At 39.3% G+C, this 16,493-nt stretch overlaps 1 protein-coding gene across 1 annotated transcript in view; it reads right to left on the bottom strand.

The window, feature by feature from the left end:
- The window catches only part of lamc3 (laminin, gamma 3), a 199,428-nt gene that overhangs the window by 141,378 nt on the left and 41,557 nt on the right, over positions 1 to 16,493 (bottom strand). The window contains exon 3 of the mRNA XM_074690299.1: positions 5,789 to 5,919. Coding sequence (XP_074546400.1) covers positions 5,789 to 5,919 — 131 coding nt within the window. The remainder of the gene's footprint in view (positions 1 to 5,788; positions 5,920 to 16,493) is intronic.

Below are 16,493 nucleotides of genomic sequence, written 5' to 3'. Positions count from 1 at the left end.
CAGTCAGGAGTTGTCACTTACGATTACGTTTGACAAAAATAAACACGGCCTGAGTGGAGATGGGCTTTCTATCCCCCCTTCAGCGGCGGCGCGATCCTCCACACTCGGCTGATTTACTCACACTGTCACAAAGGGAGTGAAGTAAAGAGCAGTGACTGTGTCAAGGAGTGGATTTAGCACAGTAAACACTGCTTGAAGCCTCCTGTCTCACGTTTCTGCTGTCATCCTCTTTTATTTATTCATTTATTTCAAACATCGCCTGCTTTGTTTGCAGTTTTTTTCTAAAGAGGATCAAACTCATAATTTAACATCGTACTTTACTGAAGAAGCAAAGTTATGACTCTGAAGTATCAGTTTGTTTTCAACCAACCAGATCTCCCTCTGCTGGCAAACTGACCTATGGCTAAGTCCCACCCACAAACTCAATGAGCCAATCACAGTGCTAGCACAGTATAGCTAGCCTGTACGTCCATTAAAACACATGGCAGAAGATCAGTTTTCATTTGGTTTTATTTGTTTTTTTCCGAGTCTTTGAATGTTAAAATGCTAAAGTTAGCTAAAGTTAGCCTAACGTTAGCTCCTAGCTGCATTGTTCATCATGTCTCTTTGTTTGTTGGGAGTTCATTGGCCTGTTTTGTTCTAGTTTTTGTTCTTCAGTGGTCGCAAATCACTAGCCACGTATACATGGACCAAATCTTCCGCTTGCATTCGGTTTATTTGATAAAACAGAAAGAATTTAACCTTTGTATACACCTCATTCCCAAAGAAAAGTGCCAATCTGAATGGACTTTTAATCAGTTTCACAGGAGTGGAATATTCCTTTCCCAAAAAAGATTGAGGTATCATGTATCCACTCAGACGGAAAGTTGTTTCAGAAAGACAAAAAAACTCCTTGTGTAACTGTGGCTACTGCTAGCTGTTGTCCAAAGGGCTTAAGCTAAGCTAACGTTAGGGTCGAATTAGGCACTACTCTTGGTACCAAATGAGTTCTGTCAAAAGTACCAAGTACCAACCTAAACACATCTTTGTGACTGTGAGGGAGTGGAAGGGTAGCCAATTTTCCATGCTGGACATGAACACAGCATTGCAAGGTTATGTATTGAAAAAATAAATATGTTGAATTGAAAAAATGTTACACTTAATTATTAAACAAATTGATATTTTTTACCACATAAACACAAAAAAGTAGGGATAGACTGATTATAAGCATTTGGTTGGCATTTTGAAGCATATCGGCATCGGCTTTTTTTTTAATCTGACGGCCAATAAGAAACAAATTTAAAACTGGAAACAGCCAATCAGCAGTGCAGTTATTACAGTTATTGCAGTTACATCGAAGTTTCAGAAAACTTTATTTACTGTAGAAAACTTGAGCTATTTATTTTTTTAAGTTTTCTTTTAACTTTATAAAACATGCTCCTGAGCCTGGGAGCTGTTTAATAAACTCGGGCTAAAAGGTATTTGAGTGAAGTTAAGTGTTGGAGTTTGAATTGTTCAAAATTTTTACACCAATATTTGTACTTAGACGATAAAATGAATAACGGCTTCAAATATCAGTTATCTGCCTCCTTGACTACAAATAATCCGTATTGGTATCGGCCCCAAAAAATCCATATCGGTCTTTCTCTGCAAAAAAGTGCTGAAAATTAGTACTGGTGCTGATGCCAGGTATCTATTCAAATGTGAAAGGTACCCATCGCTAGCTAATGTTAGCTTCATTAGCTTATCTGTAATAGCCGAGATAATAAAAATTGACTAAGTTGTGCCGAATGATTCAGTATAAATCCTGTAGCTCCAAACCAGGGGTTTGCAACCTTTATCTTTAAAAGAGCCATTTCGCCTCAGCTCAACTGGATTAAAGTCATTCACGAGCCGCAAAATGTACTTCATCTTCACAATAAATACAAAAAGTGTATAAAATTATAAACAAAGTAAATCTCTAGTGAATAATTATCTAAACAAATTAAAAAATGTGCAAAAAAATTGAACTTACAAAAAACTTGCTGGACGTAAATAATGTAATTTAAAAATGTGGATTAATTTTCAAAAAAATGTAAAAAAAAAAAAAAAAATCAAAAAATGCTAAAAAAAAAAAAAAGAAATCTCCCCCAAAATTAGAAATTCTTTACTAAATTTGAAATAATGTCAAAACATTGAAATAAAAAAAAAAATCAGAAAAAATGCAAAAATTGCAAAAAAAAATAAAAGCTTTATTGCAAGAGGTGATACATATTTAATACAACAAAATGTTAAACTGATTTTATTTAGCGTCTGTGTCATTATCATTAACACCCTGTGTAAGAAAAAAACAAACAAAAAAAACCTCTTTATCAATAATATTTTTTTAAAGCTACAAGGAGCCGCTGCAAAGGAGTCAAAGAGTCACATGAGGCTCCAGGGCCGCAGGTTGAAGACCCCTGCTCCAAACTAACAGAGACACACTCTTGGTAAAGATGGTAAAAAGGAGGTTAGAGTTTTGTCCTGACCAATGCTGATCCTCTATCTTGTTGTCAGAGATGCTAATGCTAACCAGATGCTGTTTGATGACGTCCGGACCTGTTAATTTAGTCTGTAAATGAAGTTTTTTATCGAAAATAAAAGGATTCATATCTCCCTCCAATGTGGACTGTAGAGCCTCTTGGGGACTGAAAGATGATCTGTGATCTGTCACTGACTGCTCATTGTTTGTCAGAGTGAGTGAAGGGGGCGGGGCTTATCCATAGGCCGATTACAGGCTGGCGCTTGTACAAGACAAATACATTTATTAATGAAACACAGCCTCAAGTTGAATTAATTAATCAGGCAGCAGCACTTCTTCTTCAGTTAAACTGCTGTTCTTTAAGCCTTTTAGAAAACTCACTCAGCGTGACATAAACAGGATTTACTAAGTCCATTTCCCACCAGGATCTGTTCATTTCCTTTCCCCTCTCTGCGTTTGTGGAGGCGATCATTTTTCCCTCTGTAGCCCGGCGGCAGCTCTCCCGTTGTAATATTTCCTGGCGGTGTCGTCGGCTTTTGTCAAGTGGCTGTGATCGAGGACGGGGACTTGTCACTGACTGGCAGGCTCTGTCAAATTTAGCCAGCTGTCCCACATCCAGACGAGCTTGCCCAAGACCCGGTCAGACCCAGTGATTTTCCAGCGTCGCCGCGGCAACAACAGCCAGTCACTCCAAAGGGCTTGTGATATCTCTGTGCTGGACTTATTGTTATAATTTCTACTTTAACTGACTTCCCTTTTAACTTCCTCACCCTGCTTTCATTGGCTGTTACTTCCTTGAATCTTGAACGGCTCCTTTCAGCCCTCTGAGTGGATTTATTCATGGGAGTACACCTGACCTGACGCCAGAAGCTACTAAAAGCAGCTGAAACACAATAAAAACGTGACAAAGATGCATAAGCAGCGTTTCCCATTCATGAGCATTCATGAGCATTGTAACCACCACATCTATTTCCATAGCAGTCCACCTTGGGTTATGTTTGCTGTGATATTAAATCCTTTCACAGCATCCGTCAGCGGGAACGGCGGCGTGTGTGAGGTCCAGCTCTGAGGTGTGAAGCCGTGTGTACTCGCACAGAAAACACTGGTAGCAGGCTAACGTGTTGTCATGTGGGTCTCTCCCCTGGGTGTTGTGGCATTGCCGGGTAATTTGTCATGCCACTGCAGCGATGCTAAGTGTTTATGACAGGTGTCAGATCATATTTATATTCTTCCTGAAGGCTTCATCTCCCACTACTTAATCGTCCACTTCTATCTGCGGCTCCAAGGTGCAGCCAGGTCCTTGGCGCCGTGTCCTTTCTCATTACTCTGAGTAATAAACCAAAAAAGGTGAAAGGAGGATGGAGGATTATCTCGGTTTATTCTCAGCTGATGGCGTCCTGACAGACTGTGGTGTGTGTTTTTTTTATCAGTACGGCAAACAGCTGTCAAAGGTAAGATTTAGATTGCTTGTGTTGTCGAGCACCCGTTAACTTTCACCCAGCCTTTCCCATCAAAATTATCCAAACGCTTTTACTCTCATCTCCTCAAACATGCTAGCTTTGACAGCAGCTCAGCACTAAAAATGTGACAAAATAAATCAAACCAAAAGGTTGCTTTTACTGGAACAGGTCCCCCAATCCAAACTGATGGGATTACATAGTAAACAAAAGACCAATCAGCTCTTTATAGCAAAACTTATCATCTTTACAGCCCAGTTCACCAGAAGTTTTAGGTCTGAATAGCTGAATTCTTTATCAGCATGCCCTTTTTAAGTTTCAATTAAAGAGGGGGTACTGAATATTCTCACATATCTTTAACATTGAAATAAAGATGTGGTGCTGGATGTCAAGACTGAATCTGTGCAGATTTTCAAATTGTCATATTAATACATTGAAGGAATCCCTAAATATAACTGAAGATAATTCCAAATGGTCGGCTCTTGCTAAAATGAAGCAGTTAAAGAGGCTGAAATACATTTTCCTAAAACCCTGGAATTAGAAAGAAAGGAATCATTTTAACCAGTTAACATGTAAAACTTCTACAGGGAAAAAATGACACAGTATGAATAAATAAATAAATAAATGAATGAAAATAAATAAATATAAAATATAATTAAAAAAAAGATATCATGTATTTATTTTAAATAATTTGTAACACATTTAATGTTGTTTAGATTTAATAAATAAATAAATAAATTAAATTCATTTCTTCTTATAAATAATTTTTACACATGTAATATTTTTAATTAGATTAAATGAATAAATAAATTAAACTAATTTCTTCTTCTTCTTGTAAATAATTTGTAACAAATTTAATGTTTTCAAAAAGATTTAATAAAGAAATAAAATTTATTTTTCTGATGAATAAATTTTAACAAATTGAATTTTATTAAATTTTTAAAAAATACACTTTATAAATACATACGTAAATAAATCAGATGTATTTCGTCTTTATAAATCTTTTTCAATGCATGTACAAATTTTACTAGATTTAATAAATAGAATAAATAAGAAAGAAAGAGGAAATCTTTTTTCCTTTTTGTAAATAATTTTAATACATTTAAAATTTTTACAAAGTAAATTTAAAAATATATAATATTAATTTCTTATTTTTTTATAAATAATTTGGATACATTTAATTTTTTCATAAATCTGATCAAAATGAAAAATGAAGAAATAAACAATTTATATTTATTTCTTCTTTATAAATACATTTTATACATTGTTTATTTTTTTACATGAATTAACTGATAAATAAATAAATAAATAAATAAATAAATAAATAAATAAATAATACAATTTCCCTACACAAACCCCCAGCATCACCTTTTTGCTTCAGGACATGGCTGATAAAACTTGTAATATCTACCTCAGAAAGAAGTAGATGGTGTTACTAGGGATGGGAACTGAGTTAGGTTCTTTTTTAGGGACCAAATGTGAAATGTGAGACAAGCTGAGCTTGGAATACTGAACCATCCAACTCTATACTTTTCAAAACAGCAATTGGGATTCCACCAAAACATGTCTGACATAGCAATTAGAGGGAAGTGAATGGATTTGGAAGGAGAAAGATTTGTTCTGACACGTGTTTAAAAAAGCTTGAAGCTAGAGTTTCACTTATCAAAGCAGAAAATACCCATGATGCCGAGAAACTATACAGGGACCCCACAGAATACCAACGTTTTCTTTAAGTTTCACAGCTTCACGCTCAAGATTTAAGTCAAAAGTGACAATTTCCCACTCTTTCAGGAAGAATTTCGGCGAAACGGGGTTACATTTTCTTAGATTGCACATTTGAGGTGTCTCTTACCTTCCTCCCACAGAGAAATCCGAGATGGCATAGAAGTAAGAGCGCAACACTTTGGCGTCCTTGAAGAACTCGTCTCCAAAGGTGTTAAGCCTGTCCAAAGAGATGAGCAGGTCAGTCGCTGTCACCCATTCCTTGAAGAAGAAAAAAGCAAGGAGAGAAAAGAAGAACCAACAAGGTGAGTGGGATGATAGAAAACAGCTTCTGAGGTCGACCCCTGAAGAAAAAAACAACAAAGACACAGAGAGGGGCAGTGTGTTGGCTGCTGTCACTCTTAAAGGCACAAGGAAACAGAAAGGAAGGAAGAAAGCATCAAGTGAGCATGGGAAAAAGAAAGGAAGTTGTCATAGAGGGTTAGGGACTGAGAGCAGGGAACAGGGTGATAGTGTAACAACAGGGAAGAGGATGTAATGGGGGAAAATGAGTATAGTGTATTAAATTGAATAAACGTCAAAAAGAGCAGCCAGGAAAGAAGAGGATTAATGGAAATAAAGGACAAAATATGAAAGAAACATGAGAAAAGAGACAACACTGCAGCGCTGCCTGAGTATAATGGATGGTATGTGGCAAAACTCTCTTCCCTGATATGATTTAAGCTCCTCTGTTTGAGCCCTCTGCAAAGGTAAAGAAAGGATGAAGCAAGAGCGGGGAAAGAAAGAGAAGAAGGATAACGCAGACGCAGGGAAAGCAAACGGGAGGTGCAATAGTGGAGCTGGGAGATGAAAGCGAGGCCAGGTAAAAGGGAGAACAAATGACATGAGGAATCTCTTACCCAGTGAACAGAGGTAACTTTAAAACAAATAGCTAGAGAAAAACTTTCTGTCTGTTTCTTGGCTGGGATTCTGTGGCAGGGCTGAAAAAAAGCCTGTAATGCTGTACGTTTTGAAGCTTCTCCCCAGAGGAGGCTTTGAAGTGTGGCGATGGGAGAGAAGGAGGCTTCGGCGGAAGGGCCTCAGACTGAAAACACGTGTGATGGGTTCATTCATTCATGTTTTCTTCAAGTGCTACAGTTGGTCTTTGTAGTTAGAAATCTCAGCAGACTGGACCTGGTTGTAACTCCTTTTACCTTTCATGAACTTTAATCTGTTCTAAAAAGAAAAAGGATTTCCTCCGTATCATGAGCTGTCTCACTCACTCCACGTTTTCAGACTCAGTTTAGTCCACAAAACGATACATCGAAACTCTTTCCACATCTGAACATCTAAAGAAGTTCATGTCCTCTGGTAACGCCAAAGACTCAGCATCAGGTGTCAAATCTTAGGTAAAAGATACTTCCTGTTAGGTGACAGGTTTCTCCCAGACATTGGTATTAACTCAAATAATCCACACATGAAAAGAAATCACAACGTTCAGGTCCATAAATAATGATTATGGTGAATTAAGTACGATAACACAGGAAAAAAGTATTGAACACACCATGGAAAGGCTGTATACTTTGGCAAGGAAATGCACCATACCACCTGAAATCTGTCAGTAATTATTACTTGAACTTCCAATTAGTGCAAACCAACATCAGCTGGGCTAGAGCAAATTGATGGTCCTATAAAAAAGGTGTTTTTTTTCACCAAGCAGTTAAATAGCACACACCTCATGATGGGTAAAGGCAAAGAGCTCTCTGAAGACATTCACAACCTGATTGTTGCTCAGCATCAGAATGGAACTGGTTACAGACTTATATCAAAGCACCAGAATATTCCAGTCAGCACCGTTGGGGCCATTATTCACAAGTGGAAGAAGCACCACCTTACCATCAACAGGCCACGCACAGGAGCTCCTTGAAGATTTCTGACCAGGGAGTCAGAAAGATAGTCAGAAGAGGACTCAACCAGCCAAGGACCACCCTGAAAGTGCTCCAGAAAGACTTGGAGGCAGCAGGTACAATTGTTACAGAGAAAACAATAGGCAATGCACTCCACCGCCATGGCCTCTATGGACGCTCAGCCCGCAAGACTCCATTCCTCAAGATACAAATACACAATACAAACTCCAACACTTAACTTCATTCAAATACCTTCAAGCATGAGTTTATTAAACAGCTACCGGTCTCAGCAGCAGGTTTGATAAAGTTAAATGAAAACTTAAAAAAATAAATAGTTTTCTACAGTAAATAAAGTTTTCCAAAATTTCTATGTAACCACAATAACTGTAATAACTGCGCTGCTGATTGGCTGTTTCCCGAGCCATGGCTCTGCTTGTAACCAATCAGATGGTACCGTGGCTGGGACAGTGCTGGAGGCTGATTAGTGACTACAGACAGCGAAGTGGCTGCATCAGACCTGCAACAACACAGTTATAAATTTGTTTCTTGACGGCCGTCAGATTAAAAATAAAGGCTGATGCCGATATGCTTCAAAATGCCAAATATCCCCGATAATCGGTCCGGACAATTATCCTAGTATCAGGTATCAAATAACAAGGTATCAGGTATCTAGAATCAGGTGCCCGGTATCTAGCTTTTGGGATCTGGCATCAGGTTCTTGGTGTCTGGGTATCAGGTATTTGGTTTTAACTCTTTACTGCCTGAATTAATTAACAGTTGTAAGAACGATTGTTTTTATGTGTTTTTGCGTTCTTACAGATGTTAAACTAAGCAGAGATCGTAACTTTGGGTAAAGTACGCACTAAAGTTATAACTAAGATATATTTTATATATATAGAGACATGAGAAGTTCATCCCTGACCAATTTATTGTGACATAGCGTCAATGGTTAGACCCTGATTATAACGACCCAGTTTTTCCATATTATTTTCAACAACAACAACAACAAAAAGTTTCTTATATACACGTATCAATATGGCATATTCAACTTGAGTTTTTGGATCTGAATTTTTAATGAGTGATTTTTTTTGGGATACTAATTTTCAATAGGTGAATTCAGGGCAAAAAAATCAGATACATTCAGTGGCTGCTGAAATTCAAATAGTTATTTCTCTTTTTTGCGTCCATATAAGTACCTGGTTCCAGGTTCTAGGTACTAGGTATCTGGATATTTTGTATATGTATTTTGTATCTGGTATCTAAGTATCCGAGTATCAGGTATCAGGAATCAGGTATTTTAGTTACAGTACAATGTATAGTTTACCTTTCTTCTTTAAATGATCTTTATTTTATTTACTTACTCAAAGTGGTGATATCAGTGTGATAGGATTGAGATAAACAGTATGGCTGTAAGTGCTGTTCCAAAAAAGATCCTCAGAGAGCTGCTAACATGACAGCAGACTTTGTCTTGTTTAAGAGATTGATTTCCCACCTTCCAGGCAGGTATTGGCTTCTTGTCACCGCTGTGCAAGTGAACTTGCAAAGATGTAAAACTTGCTTAAAGACAAATAAGACGCCTCGTTGAATGAGCTGTTCAGCCTTTGTTTAGGAAAAGTTGAAGCCGTCAAAATGAAAATGCAGTTAAAAGCACAGAGGGAAACTCTAGTCTTACACTATCCCTTACTTAGACACACCTTACTGAGGAAGTTATACTCTGTTTCTACCCAGTCTATCCAAGCTAATATACTGTTTTTCAGCACCAAGGCTAACTAATTCTAAATGTCTTCAGCAGTCCATGGTTTCAGGGCTTTTAGCAGTGGGTTGGGAACAGTCGGTAAATGCCTTCAAGCTAAAGTGCATCATCAAAATCTGAACTCATGGAGCAGCAAATGTGATGTTTTAATTCAGCACGTCATTAAAGTCTCCCTGCCAAACGTTTAGCAGGAGAAGAACGACCGAGCAGCAAAAGTTAGAAAGTTTTCTTCTGAGGAGCTGCTGTGTCTCGGGGCCCTTTCTTGTTCTGACATCCCCCCATTTCAAAGGAGAGAGTCTGGGGATCCAGACCACCTGCGTGGTTCAAGCTGGAGGCTCTGAGAGACGTACTGCTGTGGCACCAAGAGGTCATGTGGCCTCGCGGGAACATCTGGTCTGAATCTGCTGCACATGTGCTCTTTATTGGTTTAACCCTTACCCGGATGGTGTTAGCATGACTACTGGATTTCAGTGCCACCTGTGGGCTGGCCCTGTCAGTGGACACTCATTAGGAGACAAATGACAGTGGGGTTTATTTTACTGAGCAATTTGCATTTAGTGCAGCAGTGAATAAAAATCTCTCATTAGCAGGTCTTTTAATTTTAATTAGGCCAACCGGTGGCTCGCCTTCAGCAAATTCCTGGCTGTTGTAACTCATCCCATCTTTAGTGTTCTCACCTGAAATGCCCTCCCGCTTCGCTTTCCCTCGCCTCTTTGTTTCCTTTTCCCTCCCTCTGCCTGCGTTATCTGCTCCGGCCTCAAATCTGAAGGGCACTTCAGGATTTTCTAGCTGTTGTGTGCGCTGGCAGTCTGCTGAAGGCTACACAGCTTTAGTTCTGCAAAAATGGGGTATGGAAGATCACGGGTAACAAAAACACAGTTACACAAGTCATTCATGCTATCTCAAGGTGATACACTACTTCATTTCAGGCAACATCCTACCTTGAACTCCCGTCGTGTAACAGGGAATCTGAGTGCACTTACACGACTTCAGGTCGAGGTTTTTAACATAATTATTTTTTGTGTTAAGTGCAGCCAGATGACATAACCGTTTGGCCCTTTGCGTATTGATTCTGACCCCCTGACACGGCCCTGAAGGTTAATAGTGTCTGGAAGATACCGCCTGGCCCTGATGCAAAAGAAAAATAAGGTGCTTATCTTTTTTCTTCTCAACACTTCTTCATCTGGAGCTGTTCACTCTGAGAGAGGAAAATAGTTGGAAGCCAAAACTTGAGGTCATAGTAGAGGGGAAGCAAGGCTGACAAAACGGTAAAGTTATAGATAAAAGAATATATGGTCGACTTTACTGAATACAGGAAAAAGATAAAGATTCTTATCGTGTGCGAAATGCTTTTAAAATATCTGAAAACTGCCTTTTTGATCAGTCTGAATATCAGGTAATTCTTGATAAGCCCAACCTGCTTTTTAAAGCATTTCCTGAAATCCTCATAAATCTCTTTGAGCCCTTCTGGATCTTTAACACTGATAGAGTTTTATGTTTACTCTGATATTCCTAGTTTATCCAAACAGTTTGAGAAGGTTTTATTTTTATGTTTCTTACAGACAGGGGAGCTGCACATAATACCTGTAAAGGAGTGCATCATGGGTAGTTACACAAAACTCCAAATGGATAAAGAAATTCCCAGTGGGCTGAAAAAGTCCTGCTACGCCAAGGGGTTTAAAAATAAATAAATAAATAAATAAATAAATAAATAAATAAATAAATAAATAAATAAATAAGTAAAATAAAAAAAATAAATCAAATTAAATTAAAAATTAAAAATAAAATAAATAAATAAAATAATAATAATAATAATAATAATAATAATAATAATAATAATAATAATAATAATAATAATAATAAAGAAAAAATATAAAACACAAAAACAAAACCTATTTTTCTCACACTGGTATTTAAAAAAAACTCTCATTTTCTGCTTGTGACAGAAACACTTTGTTTTAGCCACTGTCTCTTTAAGGCTCATCTCTCCAAAACCCCCTTTACTCTGATTGGCCAGTCCTTTCGAGGTCTTTCAGTAGCAGAGCCACGGACAGACCATTGGTGTGTCCCAAATCTTGAACTCTTGCCCTTACACTCTCTATTTTGAGAGCACAAATACGGAATAACACGCACTTTTATTTCCTTACTGACACATTCCAAACAGTTAAAAAAAAATGGGTGTGACTTGGTGGACACTTTTGACACAAGTGTTTCAGTAGCCACGTTTACATGGACCCAAATATTCCGCTTGCATTCGGTTTATTTGCTCAAACAGAAAGAATTTAACCTTTCTGAAAGAAAAGTGCCAATCTGAATGGACATTTAATCAGTTTCACAGGGGTGGAATATTCCTTTCCCCAAACAGATTGAGGTATCATGTATCCACTCAAATGGAAAGTTGTCAGGGTGCGTTCTTTCAGAGCATGCTCAGATATGACGTAAGACGCAACTAGAGATGTTCCTCAACTTCAAAAATGGCGGCGAGCTGTCAGCACTGGACTGCTGCGGAAAGTTTGTTTTTGATCCAAACTTTGAAAGAAATTAACGTAATTTCAAGAGTGGACGGACGAAAAACTCGCAATACAGAGTATTGCAACACTGTGATAAACAAACTGTTGTCCTCCAGCTTTGATAAATCACGTTATGTTTATGTTTTTCTGCGCATGCCCCATTGACTGTTCTGTTTGATTACAGCGGCGCATGTAGACCAGAGATTGGAATATTCCTTTCCATGTTTACTATTGTTTTCGGAAAAATCATTCAGAAAGATTCCATTCGGAAAGACGAAAAACTCCTCATGTAACCGTGGCTACTGTTCACTCTCCCTGGTGCATTCATATTGTCTGAACAGAACCTGATTAACATTTGCCGTAGTGTCAAACCAACTACTGGAGAAGAAGACTTACTCAACGTAAGATTTTTTTTGGCCTAAGTATGGGCTGCTGCTATCGGCAGCCTTCATGAGTACCAATACCATGAAATAAGGCTGGTAGCGGCCTGATACCTGATACAGAAACCGGTACCCACCTGTCCCTAGATTTAATTAATTAAAAGCAGAAGAACAGCTGTGAACGGTTGTGAAATGTGATCGTAGTTTCTGGTAAGTATGAAGCCGCAGTGTTTGATTTGGGACAACACCACCCTTTGAGGTTTCCTGCGCTCGTCAGTGCAAAGTGTATGCAGGGCACTTTATGCAAGTGTACTTATGGAAGTAAGTGATTTAGGACACAGCACTTCTATCGTGTCTTGAACCAGTTAGGAAATCTTCATGCAATGACCTCATCATTTCATCAAGTCTCGTAAAGTTCACAGAAAATCTCGAGCTATATAAGGCAGGGTCTGACATTTCTGTTATTTGTCAGTAAACACAACATTCAACTGGGCTCCTCCTCTTTGGCTCAGTGCCAGCAGCAGCACACACCCTCAGCCTCTGACTGAAGCTATGTGAACACTCTCACTAGCCCAGCAACCACCTGTAGCATCGCATTTCTACGTGGGAGAGACTTGAGGGCCGTGCGCCTGACTTAGCATGTTAGCACAAGCTAATCACGGGTATTTGACCCCTACCTGGTTAGCAGAAAGCTAACTGTTTTTCTCTCTCTGTGCTACGTCTACTATCATAGCTGCTCTGATTAGCTTCTTCCACTAGTCAACACACAAAGTAAAGGTAGCCACACTTACTCTCCGCCTGGAAACATCTCAAAACAACCAAAACATCAACATCCAGGCCGAGGAGGGGGTTTGATGCAGACGCAGATACTGACACACATGTATAGAGGCCCAGAGGAGACAGTTTTTATAAAATCCTGCAGACTCTACATTTAAAGTTGAATTCATGCTAACACCTCTCCAGCTTTCAGCCTGAGTCCCAAACTACTGTCGCCCACAATTTGCTCACATTTGGTATGGACATCCAGCACCCTCAATTAGCATTACCCCCTCTTTAAATAACAAGGACAGTACATGCAGGGCATAACCTGCCCTTTTGTTAAATTATTAAATAAAAGATTAGCATAAACTGATCATTGGTTAATGTTTAAATGCATGAGATTCATATCTGTACTAATGAGGCGCCAATTGCTTCGCTATCGTGTCCGACACCCAGCTCTCACGCTTGGACTCAAAGACGAACGTGACATAATGTTTAAATGCACTGTTAGCATTTCCAGAAAGCACAATCCTCCACCATACATCACCGGGTTTGCGACCATTATCATACGGAGGAGTTATTAGTTATGCTCGGTGGAACAGTGCTAATTGTGTAAGGAAAAGCAGAAACAGTTCCAAATATCACTTACCGCGCTGAAAGGAAGCAGTTTCTTCGGGTTAATTAGTAGTCAGTCCATTACTTATTATTTGTGCAAACCGCAGCAAAAGCTTAATTAACTTTGATTCGCGCTCCCTTGGAAATCGGCCTCACAATGCTGCAATGATGCTGACTTAGGGAGAGGATACGGTGGTCAGGGTGGCGATGAGCCAGGGCTTCGCTTAGGACAATGTGGGTTTAATGATCGAACAGGCAGGTGCACACACACACACACATAGACACACACACACATAGATATGCTGCACAAAGCAGCGTGTGACGACATCAAACACGGTTTAAGAGGACGTCTCCACCAAGGGGCTGCTAACCTTCACCCTCACTTTGAAAACTCTCCTTCCTCTCCCTCCTCTGGGCGGCTTTCTACCTCCTTCTCCCTCATCTACCTCCTCCCGTCTCTGTGTTTCCGTCTGTTTCCTTGAACTCTGAAGCCTCCTGGCTGTAGGCTGTGGTTGGGGAAGAGAGCAGTGTCCCTCATTCCAGAGTTAATAACTTTTTAATTTAATTGCTTAAAGTTCACTGTGCCCTCAATATGTATTTTCCCCTTTTTTTACTCATTGTCATTCAACGCCCGAGCTCCAATTTGCCACACGGCTTTCTGCAGAGAGGGAGGGTGGGGGGAAGAAATCGGGGGGCGAGAGGACGGACTGTCGGCGGGGGAGACAGACAAACCGTTTTAATGGATGACTGAACAAATTAAATTTGAATTCATGCCGCAGCTTTCATCTTCTGCATGATTATTGAAAAAAAAGGAGCTTTACAAACTTGACAACAGAGCCCTCTTTGAAGTACGCCATGACTTCAGAGGAACGTGAACGGCTCGTTGAAGGTGAGCGTTGTTTACCCCAGAATAAAAATAATCTGGCAGTGAACACACGACATGTTAAATGCCTGTATAAACAGAAAACTAATAAAACCATAAATTTATCGGTGACAGAAATAAAAAGAACACCTGTGTATTTAAGTGTCAGCAGTTGTTTTCCCTCCCCCGCTAAAAAACGCCGTTTCACTTTGACCTTTTAAGATGACAGCGAGATATATTTTAAGAGCAGCAGATGAAGCGTGTGAAGTCTCTATATTGAAAGTACGCACTCGTCAGGCTGAGGCGCGAGCGGCGAATCTGCAGAGGGATTAAAATGCTAATAAAACAGGCTGGATGCAATTCCTGTTTTAAGCCTCATGAAATATGCATGGCTCTGTATGAGCCATACGCAGAGTGAACGGCACCCCGACACGCCGCAGAGGGGAACAGGGATGGTTTAATGCTCTGCTGAGGCTGAGTGTAGTTTCAACCCCTGACACTAATGCCCAACCTTTATCCCCCTGTAAGGACAGACCACAGATCAAAGTGTTAAATGAAAAACTCCTGACGGATCAATCCATCCAGCGCTAATATGACACCGAAGCTTATAGAGGAAGGGTTGATATACTTGATCCAGTGCTGATTTCAGCTCTCACAATATCAGATTTCCTCGATATTATTGTTTTATAATCGCTGAATTCATGGAAAACTTAAATGAAAAACAAAAATAAAACCACACGATCAGTCAAAGCCAGAAGCTAACATTCCCAAATAGGTTTAGTCTTCCAAACACAGTCTGTATGACATCACCCATCTGCTTCTCAAGCAGCGTTTTGAACTCATCTTTTGCAGGAGGCCGTATTGGACGAGCTGAACTCAACCTAACTTTGATCAAGGTAGTTTGAGGTAAAGAAGCAGAAGACAGGTGATTTTTTTTAAGGGTCTGTGTGGAGTTTCAAAGGGATCTTGAAAAGTCTTTCTTCTACATATATGCCTGATCGTAATCCACGCTTTAAAATAAGATTATCAGCACCAGTATAAGTTATTCCTAAATGCTACTTCTTAGCTTCCTGATCAGGTCAAGCAGGACCAGATTGATTTACAGCACGTCTAGGTATCTGTAGCTGTGTTTCCATTACACCTAGAATTAACAAATGGTAATGGCAACGCCACATTTTCAAAAAGAACTCTGAAGTTTTGATAAAAAAAATTTAAGCTCTCATGAGGTGGTTTTTCAGGAGTTTCTATATTGAAGTTTCTCGCAAAAGTGCAATGGAAACACATTTTTCGCAAAAACGTCACGTTGTCATAGCAACGCACCTCCCTCACCTCCTTGTTCGTGTCCACTGCCACACAAACGGACTCTGGCAGGACGGCTGTGAGTGGGTCAGAGAGAAACTTCAGAAATATCGCTTTTATTTTGCAAAAAAGTGTAATGGAAACGCAGCTTATGACAAAATCACGCTGGCTGATGAAGTTTAGTAGAGAGAAGAGAAAGAGAAGAAAAATCTGGAGCCTAACTGTCAGACAGAAAAAGGACCGAAGAGCAGAAGAAAGATAAACAGGAGAGAGATAGAGCACGAGCTAAAGGCTAAAAGAGGTAAACTGTTTGTGTTAATGTTAAATCCAACCCTCAGTCAGCAGTTATTCTGCAGTGGTCTGTTCAAACTTGAGAGTCTATCAATAAAATGAAGAGTGAGGTTACGTTAGCTCTGATTGGTAGATGACTGGCAGGACATAACCAAGATTTACTAACGTTAAACATTACAAACATGTCTCACAGCACTGGCTGCCGATAGCACTACATATGGACGGCTACTAAACTACTGTACAAACTGACAGTTAGCTTGTTGTTACGTTAGCCTACAGATACTTTGTAGCGCTATGTAACTGTACTGATAAATACCTTACCTCTGCTCGATGTATTCAGTAAAAAGTTGACTTGAACAAAGAAAATTTGTTTCAATTCGATCTCCATTTTATTCCAAAACAAACACACGCCTCGCTAAAACTAATTTACGACAATGTGCGGAGACTTTGGGCCAGAAGGTGGCGAAAGAGTCACATTAC

This window comes from Halichoeres trimaculatus, unplaced genomic scaffold (genome assembly GCF_033239565.1).
Source record: "Halichoeres trimaculatus isolate MK-OKI-2021-1 unplaced genomic scaffold, fHalTri1.1 fHalTri1_scaffold_16, whole genome shotgun sequence".
Classification (NCBI taxonomy): Eukaryota; Metazoa; Chordata; class Actinopteri; order Labriformes; family Labridae; genus Halichoeres; species Halichoeres trimaculatus.
This window is presented reverse-complemented; position numbering and strand designations above follow the sequence as displayed.